Source organism: Microtus ochrogaster, assembly GCF_000317375.1.
Source record: "Microtus ochrogaster isolate Prairie Vole_2 chromosome 14 unlocalized genomic scaffold, MicOch1.0 chr14_random_1, whole genome shotgun sequence".
Classification (NCBI taxonomy): Eukaryota; Metazoa; Chordata; class Mammalia; order Rodentia; family Cricetidae; genus Microtus; species Microtus ochrogaster.
Genome location: NW_004949096.1, coordinates 20930784 through 20949248, shown reverse-complemented (window position 1 = coordinate 20949248; position 18465 = coordinate 20930784). Strand labels below are relative to the sequence as shown.

General features: G+C 46.1%; 1 protein-coding gene across 1 annotated transcript in view; it reads right to left on the bottom strand.

The window, feature by feature from the left end:
- Positions 1–9: 9 nt before the first annotated feature.
- Rasgrp1 (RAS guanyl releasing protein 1) overlaps positions 10–18465 on the bottom strand; it is a 61195-nt gene continuing 42739 nt past the window's right edge. The window contains exons 7-17 of the mRNA XM_005364199.2: positions 17232–17405; positions 16240–16356; positions 14174–14449; positions 12284–12364; positions 10985–11089; positions 10097–10206; positions 9320–9464; positions 8229–8265; positions 7445–7597; positions 4338–4720; positions 10–2183 (exon numbers count right to left, since the gene is read on the bottom strand). Of these exons, the coding sequence (XP_005364256.1) occupies positions 2049–2183; positions 4338–4720; positions 7445–7597; positions 8229–8265; positions 9320–9464; positions 10097–10206; positions 10985–11089; positions 12284–12364; positions 14174–14449; positions 16240–16356; positions 17232–17405 (1716 nt within the window). The 3' untranslated portion in view covers positions 10–2048. The remainder of the gene's footprint in view (positions 2184–4337; positions 4721–7444; positions 7598–8228; positions 8266–9319; positions 9465–10096; positions 10207–10984; positions 11090–12283; positions 12365–14173; positions 14450–16239; positions 16357–17231; positions 17406–18465) is intronic.

Here is an 18465-nt window from a genome sequence, read left to right as displayed (position 1 = left end):
ACTCCAGTCCTACAGCTCTGCAGGAGCAGTACCATGCAGACTCCAAGCAAGCATCTTTTATCTGTGATGGACTGTAAGAATCTGTGATGGACGTACTGCCTCCTCCTGTCTTTTCTGTCAGTTCATGCTAGGACCACCTAGCCATGATTGAGGCCCTCTGAATTCCTTATGTTACAGGTTATTTACATTAAAAAACTCCCTGGGAGATCTTTTGGGAGATGAGGAATAAGAAAAATACAGTGTCTAAAAAAATTTCCTCTGTGAATAGCAGAGGAAAGTTTTCATAGTGAACAATATAAATGTTGAGATCTGTCATTACTCATAATTGTTCCATATTACACCTGCTAGCGGTGTATGTATGAAGTGGTAGCTATGCTTTGTGAATTTCCAAGTTTCTATATAGAATAAGGATGAAATTGTGCATAAAGTGGTTCTAGTGAAACTTTAACTACAAGCCAGGTCACTAAACTCCACAAAGAGGTACACAAATGGGCATTGGTCTTTCACCAAACAAACTTAAGTGATCCGAGTACTTTAGGGGGCAGCACCACATACGGTTCGCATTCCTCTGGAGACATGGTGCTGTTGACTGTAGGTTTGGGACTTATTTTGTTAGATGGTACTCTTGGAAGCTGTTCGTCTTGTGTATGGATTACAAGTTAGCATGGTGCCAGACCTTCTAAGCATGGAAGCAAAGTCTCCCCGAAAGGACACACAGATGAAATGCTTTTGAAAGATGAAAAGAAGCTGACAGGAGACTCTGTGAATAGCTTCCCAGGCAACAAGTCAAAACTGCTGACTTTTACCCTTTCGTGATAAAAGGTACTCGTGGTTTTGCAGAAGAATACAATTCACATTGTTAGCAGTTTGTGTTATAACGAAGAGAACTATCTGTGTGAATTTGTGTCAATTCCTAAAAGATGTCTGATTCACATCTGCATTCTCTAAAGGAGAAAGTTCAAGCTACATGCATGCCTAATAGTGTATCTACATATCCTATACATATGTACATGCTGTCAGCTGTTAGAGCGTCATGTCCATTAGCTTATTTCTAGATAGTAGAAGTAAGACAGGTTAAGCACAAATTCAGTTAAAAAGAAAACCTTAAGATAGTTGAGAGAGAGAGAGAGAGAGAGAGAGAGAGAGAGAGAGAGAGAGAGAGAGAGAGAAATTCGACCATGAAGAATTAAACACTGTCCAGACCATTCCTTTTAAAAAGTCACGGATTCTTAGTTGTACCCACTAGAGAATATCTGAACAAACATTTTTATGTCGTTTGTCTTAGCTAATTAGCTGTGTATGAAATAGTGATTGCTGTTTGTGGATAGTGATTTTTAGTTTGTATTTCATGATGCCGAAGACCTAGAGCTATGAGTTGGCCTGCAATTGGGTAATGTCAAGTTCAATGAAAAAGTCCTGGATTTAAAACCGGGCTCCATCTCTAGCAGTTCCCTTCTAGGTAGGTAGACTGATGTGCCTACAAACAAGGGAGGGGGTGGTGAGGAAGGACAGGGAAGGGAGGAGGCGCTCGGTCAGATCTGAGGTAGTGAAGTAGGGAATCAGTCTCACAAACCATGCAAGCATGTCCAAATCACTACTTTTAGGGTATTTCCATGAAGTGCAGGCTTTTGGGTTAAAGTAAAATTTTCAGTTTGCAGAAACCTTGGGGAAGGCAACAAGTTGATCCTCCAGGGACTTTTTATCTACGGATCAGTAAAGCAGGCTGCCTGAGACACTGTCAGGAAACTATGGTCTTTTTTTAGCTCGCATTTGGTGTTGGTTCCAGTAAAGAAAGAACGAGATTTGAATATGAATGCTCAAAGCTTAACATACTTGAGCTTTTCTTCCCATTGAGTCAGCTGACTGAAAATCAATGACTCACATTAAGAGTATGTTAGGTAGAAAAACAATGACACTGGCAACAGTGGCTGGCTTGCCCCTTTTCAAGACTGTTAATCTGAAGCTGCCCGAACCTCTGCCTCTGCGATCAGTTTTTGAAGTGAGATCCCAGGATACTCGTCTACAGATTCTGTTCCTTGATTTCTGGATTAGGAGCCATTACCCCGGTCCAACTGTGCTAAGACATGATTGCTTTTCGCAAGTTGAAGGGACTCTATCTTCTTCTGTGCATACCTGAGTTGGATCTTCAGGGCATCGTTATCGGCTTTCAGGGTATTTATCTCCTAAAGGGAAACGAGAATAAGGCATATCACTAGAGAGGCGGCGAGTGGGAAATCACTTACAGTAGCAAGAGTATTATATTTGATTGGCATTTCCTATTCACCGTGGTTAAGAATTAGAAACTATTTTCAAAGTGGTTATTTAGCTGTGAGTATAAAATAACACACTAGCTATCACGGACATGTGCAAATAGCAATTACTCTTTGTTATCACATCACAGATGTGAGTGGCTAGCAGACAGAATAATCCATTCTTGGGAAGTGGGTGGAGGAAGACACTACCCTTGGATAGTGTGTAGCAGGCATCGTCACTTGGCAGACAGTAGTCTGTGGTCTGGTCTGCTCTCAGCTATGCAAGCAGTGCTTCAAAACTCCACGAAATGAGATGTTGTTGTTAATTTAACCTAAGTTCGCAACTCTCATTGCTGATAACTAATTCGCCTTTTTGATGGAAGACTTTTGTCTCACCCCCACACTGGGATTTAGTGTTTTGTTGGTATTAATTTAACTGTACAGCCATGGGTTCCTCTCCAGGCTTCTGGTTTTGAGGCAAGTATTCTTATGTCAGACTGACTTGCATGGGCGTCAGAAAGTACAGGTACACTGTCTGGTTAACTGGGCCCCCTCTGGGTTCTCAGACGGAATCACCCAGAGTGCTGTCTACCAGCTTCTGTGAGATTGAGCACTTGCTGTGAGCCCAACACTGCTGTGCGATAAGAGGGTAGCTTAATCCTCATGCACACCCTGGGAAGAGGTGCTAGCTGTAAACTTTATAGGGGCAGAAAGTGCTCACACATACTCCTAGAGCCCAGGCGTATCTGACCCAAATGTCTTCGATTCCTTTTTTATTTGGTTCCATGCTGATTCAGTTATGGCATGAACCAAAATAACATACATTACTTTAATGTGTATTGAAATATACAGCTGTAATCAGCTGTCCTTATTGCATGCTATTTTAAATCCTAGTTTAGCTGGACATTCCTTGTGTTGAGGACTGTTGGCCTAAAGACCAGTCATGGCAGGTCCCTAACGGGACAGCAGAGCACATGATTGTGCCTTTGAAATGCTTGTGGGGAACTCTGGTCCTCAGGTCCCTGTGATGCAGGCAAAAGAAAAGAGAAGCAGCTAATACATCATCAGTGTTCGTGACCCTGGTGACTGTCACCTGTGCCTCACGGCATTTCCACTGCTGTAGTTCTGCCTTTCATAAGCATGTAAGATTTGAAACCTCAGCATGAACTCCCAGCCCTGCATTTTACAGAAAGACCAACCAGGTTGCAGTGTTTAATAATTGGCATAAGGAATGTCTGGGATTAGATCCCCATACTTAGGAGGCAGAAGCAGGCAGATCTCTGAGTTTGAGGCCAACCTGGGCTACACAGTGAGTTCCAGGACAGCCAGGGCTACACAGGGAAACTCTGTCTTGAAAAACCAAAACCAAACAGCAACAAACAAAAGGAATACAAAAAAAGAAATGTCTTGGTGTCTCAGACCAAGTTCTCTACTTATATCACATTCTCTTTTCAAGATTTCTTTTATTGTTCTAAAAGGTGACATTTGGTAGTTTCTCTTCCTACGGTAACTCAAGTTGACTTGTTCACTAATGCGCATTTTAAAGGTACTTCGAGTAAAAGACATGCTTTCTTCCAGAAAATCTGTTGCTCTTTTGTCCTGTGCTCCTCCTGCTACCATGTTCTTCATTCCAGTCACCAAATTAAGTCACAGACATTGCCTAGCATAGCTCTCAGACTCTCCTGCCGGCATGGCAGGGAAGGAACCTTGCTGGGAACAATGATGAGTGTCCCAGCATCTTGCAGGTGGCTTCACCGGACATACTGTTCAGAGAAGCCCGTTAAGCTAGGTGGATGGTGGTTTATGTACTGACAGGTCTCCAAACATGATACAAATCATGATGTCTGAGGGAAACGGGCAAGAAAACATTCCTTAGTAAAATTAAACACCGTTAATGTCTCCTTTCTTCCTTGACAATGAAATGACTTAGATTACCTACATTTGACAACTTTCTTCCTTTCTCTTGTCTGCTTACTTAACCTGCTAGTAACCAAAGTTTGAATCATCACTCCTCTGCTTTCCCTACTGGACTTTATTTCAGCAGGAGAGCTAATTCAGGGAGGAGGGTGGCGAGAAGAAAGGCACCTGTTCCAGTTCTTGGTAGGTCCGGAGTCTGAGGTGAAGCTCCTGTTTGGGTTTTATAAGCGATTCTTTGTTCTCCCACTTGACGAACGCCCGCTTCCGGAGCAGCACTGGGCTGGGACATGGGGATGTGGGGCTGGGAAGCACATACAGACCATCCTGGGCTGGCTTCCGCGGGGAGGACAGCACCAAGTGGCCAGCCGGCATCTCACCGCAGACCCAAGCGGACGGGTCCGTTTGGGTGGTCTTGTGGGCAACAGTCCTCTTCAGCCGCACTGAGATCTTCTGGGAGGACACCCCCAGGAGCATGATGGTCCGGTCCTTGCTGTCTTCACTGTGGTCCACAGCCTCCCCATTCTGGAATATAAATGCTCCTTCCTCGGGTGCTGTGGGGAGATATGTTTGTTAGTGCTCTCAGATACAGTTCAGTTCTCAACATCTGTCTCAAACAGACCTTTCTTATTTCAGGAGTCCGCTTCAAGCACCCTCTGTTTTCAGATATGCAATGTCAGGCACAGTAGGAGCCGAAAACCAGAGATTTTTGTGTCAGGATTCATCTACACCAAGGAAAGAACATCTTTCCTTTTTTACCTTTTTAAGAGATTTTGTGTGTGTGTGTGTGTGTGTGTGTGTGTGTGTGTGTGTGTGTGTATGATGTTCTGCCTGTATACTACATGATAGTATGTGTGTATGTATATATGTACACCACATGCATGCAGTGTCTGTGGAGGTCAGAAGAGGGTTTTGGATCCCCTAAAACTGGAGTTAGAGGTAGTTGTGAGATACTATGTGGATGCTGGGAGCTGAATTCAGGTTTCTGCAAGAGCAACAAGTGCTCTTAACCTCTGAGCCATCCCTCCAGCTCCTCAAGCATCTTTCTGTTTGCACAAAAGTTACTCAGACAGCGACTGTTTCTCTGAGTTAGAATCCCTGCCTCGACGTAGCAAGGTTTCCTAGCGCTTCTAAAGATAGTGGGATAAACATATGGACAGAATGTTCCATTGTGTGGGAGGTCCTTCTGTATATGTGTTGCTTTTATTGGTTAATGAATATGTCTTGGCCTGTTGATAGGGCAGAATTTAGGTAGGCGGGGAAAACTGGACTGAATGCTGGGAGAAGGAAGACAGAGAGAGAAGCCATGGAGCTGTAGCCAGAGTCAGACATGCTGAAACTTTGCCGGTAAGCCACTGCCACATGATGATACACAGGTTAGTGGAGATAAGTTAAATTAAGATGTTAGCCAATAAGAAGTTAGAACTAATGGACCAAGCAGTGATTTAGTTAATACAGTTTTTGTGTGATTATTTTGGGGCTGAGCAGCTGGGAATGACCAAGCGGCCCTTCCTCCAACATTCCATAAATGCTTTCTGTGGACTCAGGGTGAGAGCTAAGGCTCAGTGTTTGATCCAGGATGGGACTGCTGCTCAAGACAGTAGAAACTCCCTGTGGAACTCACTTGTGCATTGGTACAGATTAATGGTGAGGTGGCAGGATTAGTTTTGTGGAGTGTATTCTAAAATTTATTACCCTTATTTGATTGTGCAGGGGTAAGGACAAACCAGCCATCTGGTTTTCTTTTAGCCAATAACCCTGCCTGATACACAGCCTGGAAATATTAACTAAAAGGAGGAATTTCCCAAAGAAGTAGAGGATTAGTGGATCTATTTGAGTCATGTGGGAAGATAAACTGGAGGTCATCCAAGTTTACCTTTTGTAAAGACTCATCGCAAATTTTGAACTCTTTGCAAAGTAATTAGGGTCTATATCTCATTTATTAATAAACGCATTTTGGATTCTGTTTATTTTATTAAATGGAGTTGGAAAATATCCTATTTTCCAGAGTGTAGGGAATAAAGTGATTTTATGTATGACAAAGGTTTTTTGTTGTTTCGTTGGTGATACATGTGTATTAAAATGATACATTTTTCTTATTGCTAAATTTAAAAAGGGATTCTTTTGTGCCTGTCTTATGCCTGGAGGCTAGAAGAAGGCATAGATGTCATCTATCACTTCCCATCCACTCCCCATATTCTTTACCCTTTCTCTTTCACATGACAACATCCATCCTGTACAATGCAGGACTTTCAGCAAATTTGACACAAATATACTGAGTTTCTCCACAGGACCTATGCTGGCTCACAGGGCTGCTTCCTGATGACCAGTTCAGTGGGTATCTTTCAAATCCCTACTAGACACATCTTCTCTGCTCCTGTGCCCTCCAGACCTAGGGAGTCTCTGATGTACTTGCTTCAGGTAGTTTCCTAACCACTCTTTGCTTGCATTTTACCATATGCAGGGGTAGTGGTGACAATTCTGGCTTAGCCCCAGATTCCTCTCTGATGATTTGGTTCCTCTCCAAGCATATCTCTAGAGTCCCCCCCCTTTTTTTGTATTTATTTTTCTGATTTTAGAATTTTAATCGTTTTTCTTCACCTGATCTCTCAAGGTTCTCAGTCTCGGACAGGGTGTTAATTTAATGGGCGAGGTTCCTCTTAGGGATGATGTGTATTGAACCCATGCATAAGCCTACTTCCTGCCTCCGGCCCTAAGGGCCAGTCACATGCTTTTCTGAGGCTCCTTTCTGGGTTATTAGCAATGAGTCTAGTTTTGGACACTTTTCGTGCATAGTGGTCTCTGTTAAATTGCAGAAACCAAATTCTCAGCTGCGTCTGCCTCCTGGAAACAGGGTCAAGAAAACCATGTTTTCAGCGTCTACTAGTGTTGTTTCAGCTTCTGCTGATAGTATGTTCTCAGGATGTTTCTGAGCTATGGAGATAGTAGTCTTTGTTTCTGAACACAGCTGTCCCTTTTACATAGTATGTTACTTTCACACGGCATGCTATGTATGCTATACGTTCATTCTCTCTGCCTCTGGTTGGGGTTTAAGGATAGAGGAAGAGAATTAACATGGGATGCTATCATGGCAGGGAGTCCATACCTGCCCTTGGTGTTGGTGCCCAGTAGCACCTGATGACTTCTTTGTCTAACTTCTGCTCTGTTCCAGCATCCAGTGAGTTAAAAATCCATGACGAATCAGCCATGGCACAGCAGTCGAGGTGATCTTTCTTACCCGTACATACCCACGGCAAACGTCCCCGGTTCCTGCTTACCATGGAGCAGATCTTTGGTTCCCAGTGGGCAGAGGTTGGACATCGGCACCACGGAGCTGATGTTCTCCGTGGATACTGCTGGGCTCTTGATTCTCTTCTTGCACTCAAACACCACCAGGTCTTTGCACTGTTTGTGGCAGTTCATCCCGCAGTCTGTGGACAAGACACTCACACTCAGCTCACAAGTCTTCCGCTCACTTTTCCTAGCATCTCTCTCACAACCAAAGTCACGCACTGCTTTCTTGCCAAACTCAGCTGGTCTAGCCTCTGGAGCTAGGACACCTGACATTCCTAAGGGATCTAGGGAAGATCACCTCCTGATTCTGAACCTCCTTGGCAAACCCCAGGGCTTGTCACCAATGAGTCTCAGAACTAAGCGGCATCTCATCAAGAAAAGAGATGCTGACCTGGAAAATTAGGTCCTGAGGTGTTTGCTGAAAAAAGAAACGCTGACTGGTCCTGTAGTAACCTTACCCAGGGTGATTCCCTTTCCTTGAGCAAGATCTATCTTTCCAGGCTTCTACAAGGAGCATGGCCATCTATATTTCCAGAGCAACTGAGGCAGAGAGAGGGTCTTGTAGAGCAAAACTACCTGACTGGTCTTATGGGCATCCCTCTCTTGGCTGGCAACAATTTCTCTTAGGATTCTCTTGTTTGGACACAAGGCTCTGAATGTAGCCAAGAATATTTGGACTAAATGGATAACTACTATTCAGAAGAAATGTTACCAAGGGGAATTTGTTGGACAAGGGAAGTGATTCCATTTCCCCAAACTGGGACTTACCTTTACAGCGATATCCTTGCTTGATCACTCCCCAGAGCTACGAGGTAAAGAAGACAATATGGCTCAAGTCATTCATCTGTCTGGTGTGAGGCTGTGCCTTGGCGTTCGTTCTCTGTCTATCAATGGGTAGACCCTGGTACCATTCATTCTCTGTCTTCATTCTACTGATTGTCAATTGGGAGACCCTGGCATTCGTTCTCTGTCTATCAATGGGTAGACCCTGGTACCATTCATTCTCTGTCTTCATTCTACTGATTGTCAATTGGGAGACCCTGGCAGCTGTCTCATGTCCTGCTTCTTGGACAAGAAGCCACTGGTCAGAGATGACTGCTACCTATACAAGAGCTCTGTACACCCCAGTGCTCTGCAGGCCAGATGTGGATGAATCCAGGCCAACAGGCTCCTGAGGACCGAGTATGACATCCTGTGTCAGAAACTTGTGTTTGCCGGAAACTATTAGTTGGGTTGAGACAGAGGGCAGACAGCACTCAGGTAACCTCTGAGATAAGATCACTTCGGGATAATTTCCCCCATGTATGTAATACATTGTGGTCATACTCATTCCTCTGTCCCATCCTCCTTTATCCTTCCCCATGTCCTACCAACCTTCACTCTTCTCAATAAGTCTCTCTTCCACTGCCATATCTTTCTAGTGTCTGTTCTGTGACACCCTGAGTTTAGCCAGGGTCACCCTGTGGGGTGTGGAGTGCCCACTGGAATGCAGGTAAGTTGTTTCTTTTGAAAGGGGAAGGGAGTGCTTATCTTCTAACATCTGAAACAGCATGGAACACTTCTAAGAGGCATATCCAAACTCCACATTTCTGTACCATTTATTCTAGAACTTTAATGCACCAGGGAAGAAAAAAAAAGCAGGAAGAAATTAGATGCAGGCTAAGTCCATAGAGGATTGTGTTTTCTAGGTGTTCTTTTGGGTTCTGAGCCGGAGTGATTATGTAAGGATTTTGAGATCGTGCGCGTCTTACTCGTTTAAACTGTTCTGCATACACTGTCCGACACACACACACACACACACACACACACACACACACACACACACCATGTTTAGCTCTGACACTCTAAGAGTGACTTACAAAGCCAGCACAGTTGTCACAGAAAGTGGGCTTCAGGTAGGTGGTCTCTTGAAAGTTGTGAGGAAAGCCCAGGCCCAGCTTGGAATAGATGGAGCTGGCCCTCATGAAGTAGGCTGTGATCTCATCCCTGCTGATGAGGCCTTCCCTACAGCAAATGACAGGCAAGACGGTGAGTACGGGAAGGGAGGTTTCCAGCCTTTGGACCTAACCTTCCCTTCTGTCCTTCCCGTGGCTGCTTCCTTGAGCTCTCCTCATCCTTAGGGCGCAGGACAGCATGGGCTGGGAGTGGGGCAGTCTGACTGCTTATCACTCGTGGTAAATGGCCACACGGATCCATGTGCTCAGGACTGAAGGGGAAGCTGTGTAATGTGTGTATAGGAAAGCAAAGGCCTCCTGCTCCGGTGTCTGACTTGAGACAGGAAGCCATGTGTAGAACCCATGGCCAAGAGTTTGTTTTTCTGTGGAGAACTGGGATAAAGCTTTTAGAGCCACAAGAAAAATGCAGGAAATATTGATAGAACTATGAGTTCTTCCATGGTTTGTAATGCCAAAGCAGGAGGGAAGGCCCGGTGTTTCTCCTACGCTGGTGGCACTGGGAGTCTTTGGGAGTATTCAGAAAGCTTATGGATATCATGGGCTGCAGCAGCCCAGGGTACAGGCGTGAGGCCTTCACTTGATGGCGGCATTTGCTTCCAGGATATTCCATCTGAGCCTGGCAGCACACGCGTTTGCAAGTTGCTCAGTCACTGCTTCCACAGCCCCACACACCACCCTTACCTGTCTTTGTCCATCACGCAGAAGGAAAATGGAAAGCTTGCGGCAATCTTTTCAAACTCCTCCTGAGAGATGTATCCATCCTGGTCGAGATCGTAGTTCTTGAAGACAGACTGAAAAAGAAAAGATTTCTTCCCTTTACTGAAGGAAACCAATCACCTCTCCCTGTAGCTAAATGACAAGGGGGCAGATATATATAAAAGCTCGGCAGCAGCCTAACTAAGAGCAGCGCTGAGCCGTGACCCCTCAACTGTGGCACTGGCACAGCAGGGCACATCCCAGGCCTCTGCTCTCCCAGCCGCTACAGGGTGCCAAGGTGCTCTCAACCTGTAAATATCAACTGTGCCACGCCCTGGCTGCTGCACACAGCTACTCCACGGGGTAGAGGATGTGTGTTCTTCCTCCACTCTGCCCTCCCTGCAGGTCTCTCTTCCCTTCCCTGGGAAGCTCACAGGCTAACCTAATTGGAAGTGTTCTCCTCCTTGAGTCCTGTGTTGTTCTGCATGTGTGACTGGAGCATGAAGACAGCATGCAGTCCATCCCCTTCCTCAGCAGTTAGCCAGACCAAGCGGTGCCAAGTTTCCCATCCTCCTTAGCATTATTATATGCTGACATTGGCCACATATTAACCAGTAACTTTTAAACATATGTTCCCCTGCAAGGGCCTTTAAGCATGGCAAACCCACCCACTGGAGACCAGCGTGTTGACATTATTTCCTCTGAAACGTTCCACAGCCACCGTGTGTGGAGTGAGCAGCTTTGTGTTCCCAAGGGAACGGGTTTGAGCATCCTCACCTCCATGTCTCTATCTCTCTGACCCATTCTCCTCCCCACATCCCGAAATTAAAGCAGGCTATACCGTGATTTTCGTCTGCTGAAATGGGTACTTACATCCACCATCCTCTGGACATGTTTGCTAATGGTCTTTGGGTCTGGTTTGGGAGATACTCCAGAGGCCCAGTCCACTACAACTGGCGGCTTCGAAGGAGTCAGTGGCTAAAATGGAATAGGGAAACCCTTGTGACTGACACAGGTTAACAGGGCTCCTTCCTTTCGCGATATCTGACTGTGTGCCGTGGCAGAAGAAAGAGCACACAGTCGGAATCTGTTTGAATTAGCTTGGCCAATAGGTTTCTAAAGAGCGGCTATGGGACCCCAAGCTGCAGACAATTTCGCTCCTCAGTGGGCCTGACTTCCAGGCCCCTCTCCATTGGCTCCTTTGTCAGATGTATCAACAAAGGTTAACATGAATCATGCCCTTTGCCTCTGTGCTCCAGTCCCATTTTAGTAGAGATGGATGAGGAAAAGCTAATCAAGACAGCAAGCTGTATAAGGAAGAGATACACTCTGCATATGCCGAGAGAGAATCTATTGTAGATAATTTAAACCTTGGCCCCAGTTAAAATTCCCCTGAAAATAGAAGTTGCTGATGCTTCTTCTGAAACACCTCTAGTGCCCTGGATGTGGACCCTCCTGACCATTCTATAGAGGCAATGGGATTTAGCAACAATTAATGACAATAAATACAAAAACAAATAACAACAACAACAACAAAAATGGATTTCTTGTGGGTAGGCAACTCTCTTCCCTCAAGTCCTTCTTGCTTGGGGAGTTAGGAAGCCTTCTAGGAGATGGAAAGAATTCTGGGGCTTACTTGTCAGTAAGAGAGGAAGGCTCAGGTAACCTGTAATGGTCCTACTGTGTGCAAAACCAGGACTTGGTGCTGTTTTGAGTCCTAGTGGGCACAGGAGTTCAGAAGATTCAGTACCTTCCAAACCCAGAACACCACAGGCCACTGACATTTTTCTTTCTACCATGGTAGGAAGTTTTATGAATTTTGCTTTTTAGTGTGAGTGTTGCTGCCATCACCCTGTTTTAGAAACAAAACGTGGGGACCCTTTGACAGGAGGGAGACAGCACCGTGCTTCATAACACTGCCTCTGACAGATTTGATCCCACCCCCATTGGGCACACAGTCATTTCCTGTTCACACAGTGGCCCCTACATCTTAACAACAAGCTGCTGATGGATAAGAACTATGTGTTACACTTATGTTGAGAAGCCTTGCCCAAAGCTGAGCACACAGCACAAACCGTACACTTAGTAAGCAACTGAAGCCCAGCTTCTTGAGAAAGAATCTGAGGAGCTTTCTAAGGCCAGTTACACTCAGCGTCAGGATAAGAAACTTACCGGGGCTCTGTGGTTCCTTGGTTCGCGGGCATAGGAGAGCTCATAGATTTCATCTTCTGTGTAGTACAGATCCAGGGATAACTGCAGTTGAAGCAGAACACGGTTCATTTCTGGAACACTACCTTTCCTAGAGCTGAGGTCTTATTCTTAACTACATCTTCCCAGTGGTTCATTTTCTTTTCCATTTTTTTAGGTTTATTTATTATATATACAGTGTTCTGTCTGCATGCCTGCAGGCATGTTCTGTTTGCCTGCAGGCCAGAAGAGGGCGTCGTATCTTACCACAAGTAGTTGTGAGCCACCACGTGATTGCTGGGAATTGAACTTAGGACCTCTGGAAGAGCAGGCAATGCTCTTAACCACTGAGCCATCTCTCCAGCCCATTTTCTTAGTGCTTAGCAGGGATTTTGTTTGTTTTTAGATGTATTCATTTTCTTGTATGTTTGAGCACTATGTCTGCATGTAAGTATGTGTGCATGGTGTGCTTATACCTACAGAGGTCAGAAGAAGGCATTAGTTTCCCTAGAGCTGGAGTTCCTGATGGTTGGGAATCACCATGTGGATGCTGGGAACCGAACCCTGGTCATCCGTAAGTGCAGCAAGTATTCTTAACCACGAGCCGTCTCTCCAGACTCAGCAGTTTGGAAAACACTAAGTTGGGGCCAGTAAGATGCCTTTGCAGGTAAAATCACTTGCTGTGGAAGCCTGGAGACCTAAGCTTAGTTTCTGGAACCAAGATAAAGCTGGAAGAAGAGAAACGACTCCACAAAGTTGTCTTCTAACATCCATACCCACACCATGGCACGTGAGCACGTGTGTGTGTGTGTGTGTGTGTGTGTGTGTGTGTGTGTGCGCACGTGCATGTGTGCAAGCGCGCGTGTGAGCCATTGCTCCATCTTGTGCAGAGACAAACACGTATACATACAAACAAATATAAAATGAAAATCCTGCTACTTTGATAGGGAAAACTTTAATTCGTTCCTGTTAGAATGTTCTTAAATACTGACCAAGTTCTAAGATGTTCTCTTTATTTGTGATTTATTATCTATGCATCTCTAAAGACTTGATGTTGGTGTGTGAGACTTGCCAAAGTCACTTGTTTAAAGAAAGAGGGTTTGAACCCCCAAACTGCACCCAAGCTGGGGGTGAAGCCTTGGCTCCATCAACATGCTCTGTGAGGCAGGAAGAGACCCCCTGGCCACCATTCCTCCCACTGGGGACAGAGAAGCCAATTTTCAACTTGTGTAATTTTAGAACAGGAGGTTTGGATCACCCCAAGACTGGCCTCTTAGAGTTCAGAGAGGAGGGAGCAGATTGGAGAGCAGAGGCCCACATTTGTGCAGCTAGCACTCTGAAGCATCACAAGTTTGGAAGGAAGTGCAGCAGATGTCACCCGCACCCAGTGCAAAGCTGATCTCCACTCCCCATACCCACCCTTGGCTGGGATGTTGTGTTCAGACACAGAGATCTAGGCTGAAATTAGCTGGTTTTGTTGCTTTGTTTGTTTTTTTTACCCCTGCCTTATTGTATTTAGTAAGAACACACTGTCTCCACTAGTGACCAAGGTTTGCATCTGATTTGCTCTCAGCTCCACCTTGAAAACTTAGGGACAGCTTTCTGCAAGAGTAGGAGCACACCCCTAGAAGTTTACAAGGCACACTACTTAAAAGAAAGCCTCTGGGTCCCACTCCCCAGCTCGATTCTAAGTTGCTTAATAATGTCAGCTCCTCTGCGAAGCTGAACTTTGTGTCTCTGTATCCCATTCCTAAAGAGGAGCTGGCAGTGTATGGTCCCATTCCTAAAGAGGAGCTGGCAGTGTATGGGAAGGGAAGTCGAATGGACCCGGCACATAGCTAGTACGTAGTAATTATTCTCCCATGGGGATCTCACCGTTAGCAGGTGCACCAAGTCCTTGTTGGCATCCAGTGGTGGGGCCACCTCTTGCAGCTGGACCAGTTCATTGATATGATTGTAAAGGGCCAGGAGCTTTTGGACGTTCACCTTCCCATCCTCCAGATAGTCGGGCATGGCTTCATACAGGGAAATGAGGTCCTTGAGGTGCACCCCCAGGATGGGGATTTTGAAGTGGGTGCACTCCCCATAGGCTCGCCTGTAGTTGTCATAGTTTCTGCAGGAGGACAGTAGTTCAGTCATCTCACCCAGAACCTACAAAGCAGAGCAGACTGGTCACAGATGCCTGTGAGGCCGAGTATGCCACCTTGCTTACGCGCGTGTCTGCCATGATTTTACCCCATCCTGCATTCATTGAACCATGCATGATGCATCTCATTTGTAGCTATTACAACTCTCAAATTAAAACTCCAGCCACGTCAAATGTCAGAGCATAGTCATAACCGAAGTATGTGTTCCTCGATTTTTATCATTTTATATCAAAACGATTTATTCTTAGAACTAATATAAGCTCTTGACACAACAATTAGAGGTGCAGGAGGATACACTGTAAATAAGTGTCTTCGGAACCCCAAACTGTAAGTTGCCTTCCCTGGTGTCCTTGGAAGCCTCCAGAAGCATCATGTTGAATCGTGTCCAGCTTGTGAGGTCAGCAGGCATAGCCTTAGCTGCTGGCCTGGGAAGCTGTGTTTTATTTGGGGAGGGCAGGTTACTATTCTGTGGCTCAAGATTCTCAAAATGGGCCCATGCCTAAAGGGACCAGCCAAGGACAGTCTTCTCAAACACACCGGGTTGGTGTCAGAACCCTGCTCCCCGAGTATGATGATGTCAGCTTTTCAGAAGTGAAGCGGGGTGGCTTTGCCATCATGTCTTCACATGTAATAACCATATTAGTTAGACTCTATGCCGAATTCTCTTTAACAAGAGCCATGTCTATATAGTGAGGGAGTAGAGGCTTGGACTGTGCCCACTCAGTCATTCTGAGACAGCAAGAGATCCCCCGTCATCCCTTTGTCAAATACTGCGGGCAAGTGTGAGCTATGTGAACCCACGAGATGAGATGAACAACGGGATGTAAGATATATTAATTTTTGTTAGTGTTTCCATGGTTTCTGATACCGAAGCGATCTTTTCAGTAACAGTTCAGTAGAACTGTTGGGAATGAAAAGGTGACTAAAGACATTTCTGGGTACCCAGCCATAGAGAAGGGGCTTCTCACGGGTCCAGCATGGTGATGGGAGGGGCTAATTAAAAGGGACTCCTTGTAAGGAGGATGAATACACGGGATAAATGGACAGGGATATGGAGACTCAGGAATCTTTCTCTATAAAGAACCCCCTCTTCCAGGTTAGGATGTTTATGATTTGTGGATAGCAAAGTCCCAAGACACGAGATGACAGCGCTCAAACAGCCATCATTACCTAGCCCGTGCCATGCATGGCTCACCACATCAAGGTGGGCGGTAGGTACATTAGCAACCCTCTGCCACGGAGATTAAGGATATCCTGTGACATCTAACTAAGAATGCTGGACAGTCCATGAGACACTTCGGGAAAACCATTGTGAGTAAACCATGTCATAAAACTGTAGCAAGTGACCAGGGGATGCAGCTCGGTGACCAGGCCCTTCTCAACAATACCGTATCTAAAGAGTACATTTCCAGCTCTGGAAATTCAAGGGTCCGGAAAGTCTGCAAGTGTGCTGAGTGAGCTAGGGCTCCAGGCTGCCACTGCATAAATACATCTGACACACACTATGAGCAACTGAGCTTCTATTTGTTTGGGTGAAACATTCCGAAGTGAGGAGAGACTAGGAGAGTATTGAACATTTGACGCCTTGTAGACACAGGGAAGAGGCACACGTTATTTCTTCTCAGTGGTCTGGCAGAGAGAGGCACAGTGACACTGCGGCCGGGCAGAATCTCACACACTCTCCGGCCTGTGACTCACGCATCCTGATTTCCTTAGGGTTTGCCTGCCTGGCCCCTAGCCGGGTTGAGCAGGGGTATGTAGTCTTCGGGGCCCCGGAACACACAGGTCACTGACCTTATTGATCTCATGCGGGACATGTGAACTTGTCTCCTTGAGCCTGGAGATGGAGCTGTGACACAGCCCCCCAATCACAGCCATCAGCGTGTTGAAGTTCTGCAGCTGGTGGAGCTTCTGTGGCACAGGACACATGACAACAGAGTCACTGTACAAGTCATCACATGGGGGTGCCTAGAGGCGACATCTCTGTGCTGTGCATTTTCTGTATAATGTTAGACTAACAGCCAGGGGCTTTAGTTTTCTCCCTTTTTATTGACCTCTAGAGCAGATCCGAGATCAGCAGGGAGGACACATGCCTCTCTTTCATGGTATCTGATCTGTGAACTATCATCTAAACCGTTGGTGTCTAAGGATCACTGAGTACATAATGAAGACTTCTGGAGCTAACCCCATACGTTCTGGCTCCCTAGACTGGGGATAGGCTTAGAAAGTATGTCACATCTGTCTTTAATAAATAGCAGAGCCGATGTGGGCCATTTCCAAACTTGGGGAAATACTGGTGCAGGCCATTCTGGGTTGGAAAATGTAACAGGCACAACCGTATTGCCTTTATCCTATTGCCAGGCTTATTGTTGAGGATCTTATGTGTGTTTATGCCAGTAAAGGATAATAGCTGGGGAAGAGAAGTTAGGATCTCTGCTCCTCAAACATTGACCATGCTATTCACAGAGCCTCAACTCAAGAACCTAAGACAACTCAGGCTGGGCTGGCTCTGCCCATCTGCTGGCCATATGGCTAGTTATGAGAAGCTCATGTGTCTCCTGAAAAAGCATTACAGAGCTGAGTCTTGATCTTGACGTGGTCCACATGGCCTTCCACTTTGCCCTCGGGTGAGAACGAAGAAGAGCTGCGTGTCTAGACCAGCAGACAACAGAAGGCGCACACGCCTCGTTGTGTGTCGGAGGGGACACAACTCTGACACGCTGGACTCCAGGTAAAAGGAAGAAGTCATTTACCCCACGGCCTAGGATCTCAGTCCAGCCACTTACCTGAGCCACGTGGATGAACTTGATGAAGACCTCTGCACGCAGCTGCGGGGTGGGACGGCTGAGCACCATCAGCTGTACCCACTGGGAGATGCCATTGCACAGGGCGATGGACCGCTCCATGGTGGGGTTCTCCTTCACGCAGCTATTTACGAGGTAATTTTGATAATCAGAGAACTGGAGGGGAAAAAAAGGACAACCATCAGGTATTCTTGGAGTTCTGAGGGGCACATCAGCTCTGCTCACTGGTGGCTGGGAACCAGTATGGGCGAACAAGCCTGTGGCTACCGCCCTGGCATCTTTGCTCCCAGGTCACAAAGAACGATGGATGGGAGATCACATTGGGAATCTCTCTGTCTGACGTCCATTAGGCGCATAAGGGTGGATACAAGTAATTAACCCAAATGACGTACTTGAGAAGATAGCTTTCTCCCTCCTGAACAGAGCACAGCACAGTAGAAAATGTTTATTAGTTCTAGCTGTGAATCTCCAGTTGGAGAACACAATTCTCCTTCTAGAACCTTCTCTTTCCATCTGCTGTCTACAAAAGCTGTGATCATAAAACCTCCCTGCTTAGGACACGAGCCTGCTTTAAACATCAAGACAACACATGGTATGGAAGCACAGTTCCACACAAACGTGCAGTGGTGCTAACAGGAAGATCATGCTAACACTAGCCTGTCTGAACTACCCTGAGCAGGGGCCAAGGTACCCGAAACACAGCTAAGTAGACACACAGTGACCTTGTTTTCCCAACCTGTCAGTAGCATTAGCTATGGACAACAATGGGACTGCAAGTGTCCCATTGATATCAATGGGACTGTGTGGTCTAAGTGATGATTATAGCTGACATGTCTCTGTTACAAGAATCTCTTGGCTTTAGCAGTAAAGAAGAACCTAGTCTCCCGGGATACTGCTATGGGAGGCTGTGGTGATGTGCTGATCTCTGCACTTTGAAAGCAGGGCTGGGCAGGTCAGATAGCCAGTAGAATGTGAGCGAAGCATCAGGACCAATTTAAGCGCCAGCGCATGCCGGGCTGTGCTACTTTTCGAGTGCTCCAGAGATGATGGGAATGCCAACCGGAGGAAGACTGGCCACTCCCACTACTCACACCTGTTAGACTTGTGGTGTGGTGGAAAACCAACTTTCGAGACTACACACACACACACACACACACACACACACACACACACACACAGAGAGAGAGAGAGAGAGACAGACAGACAGATAGAGAGA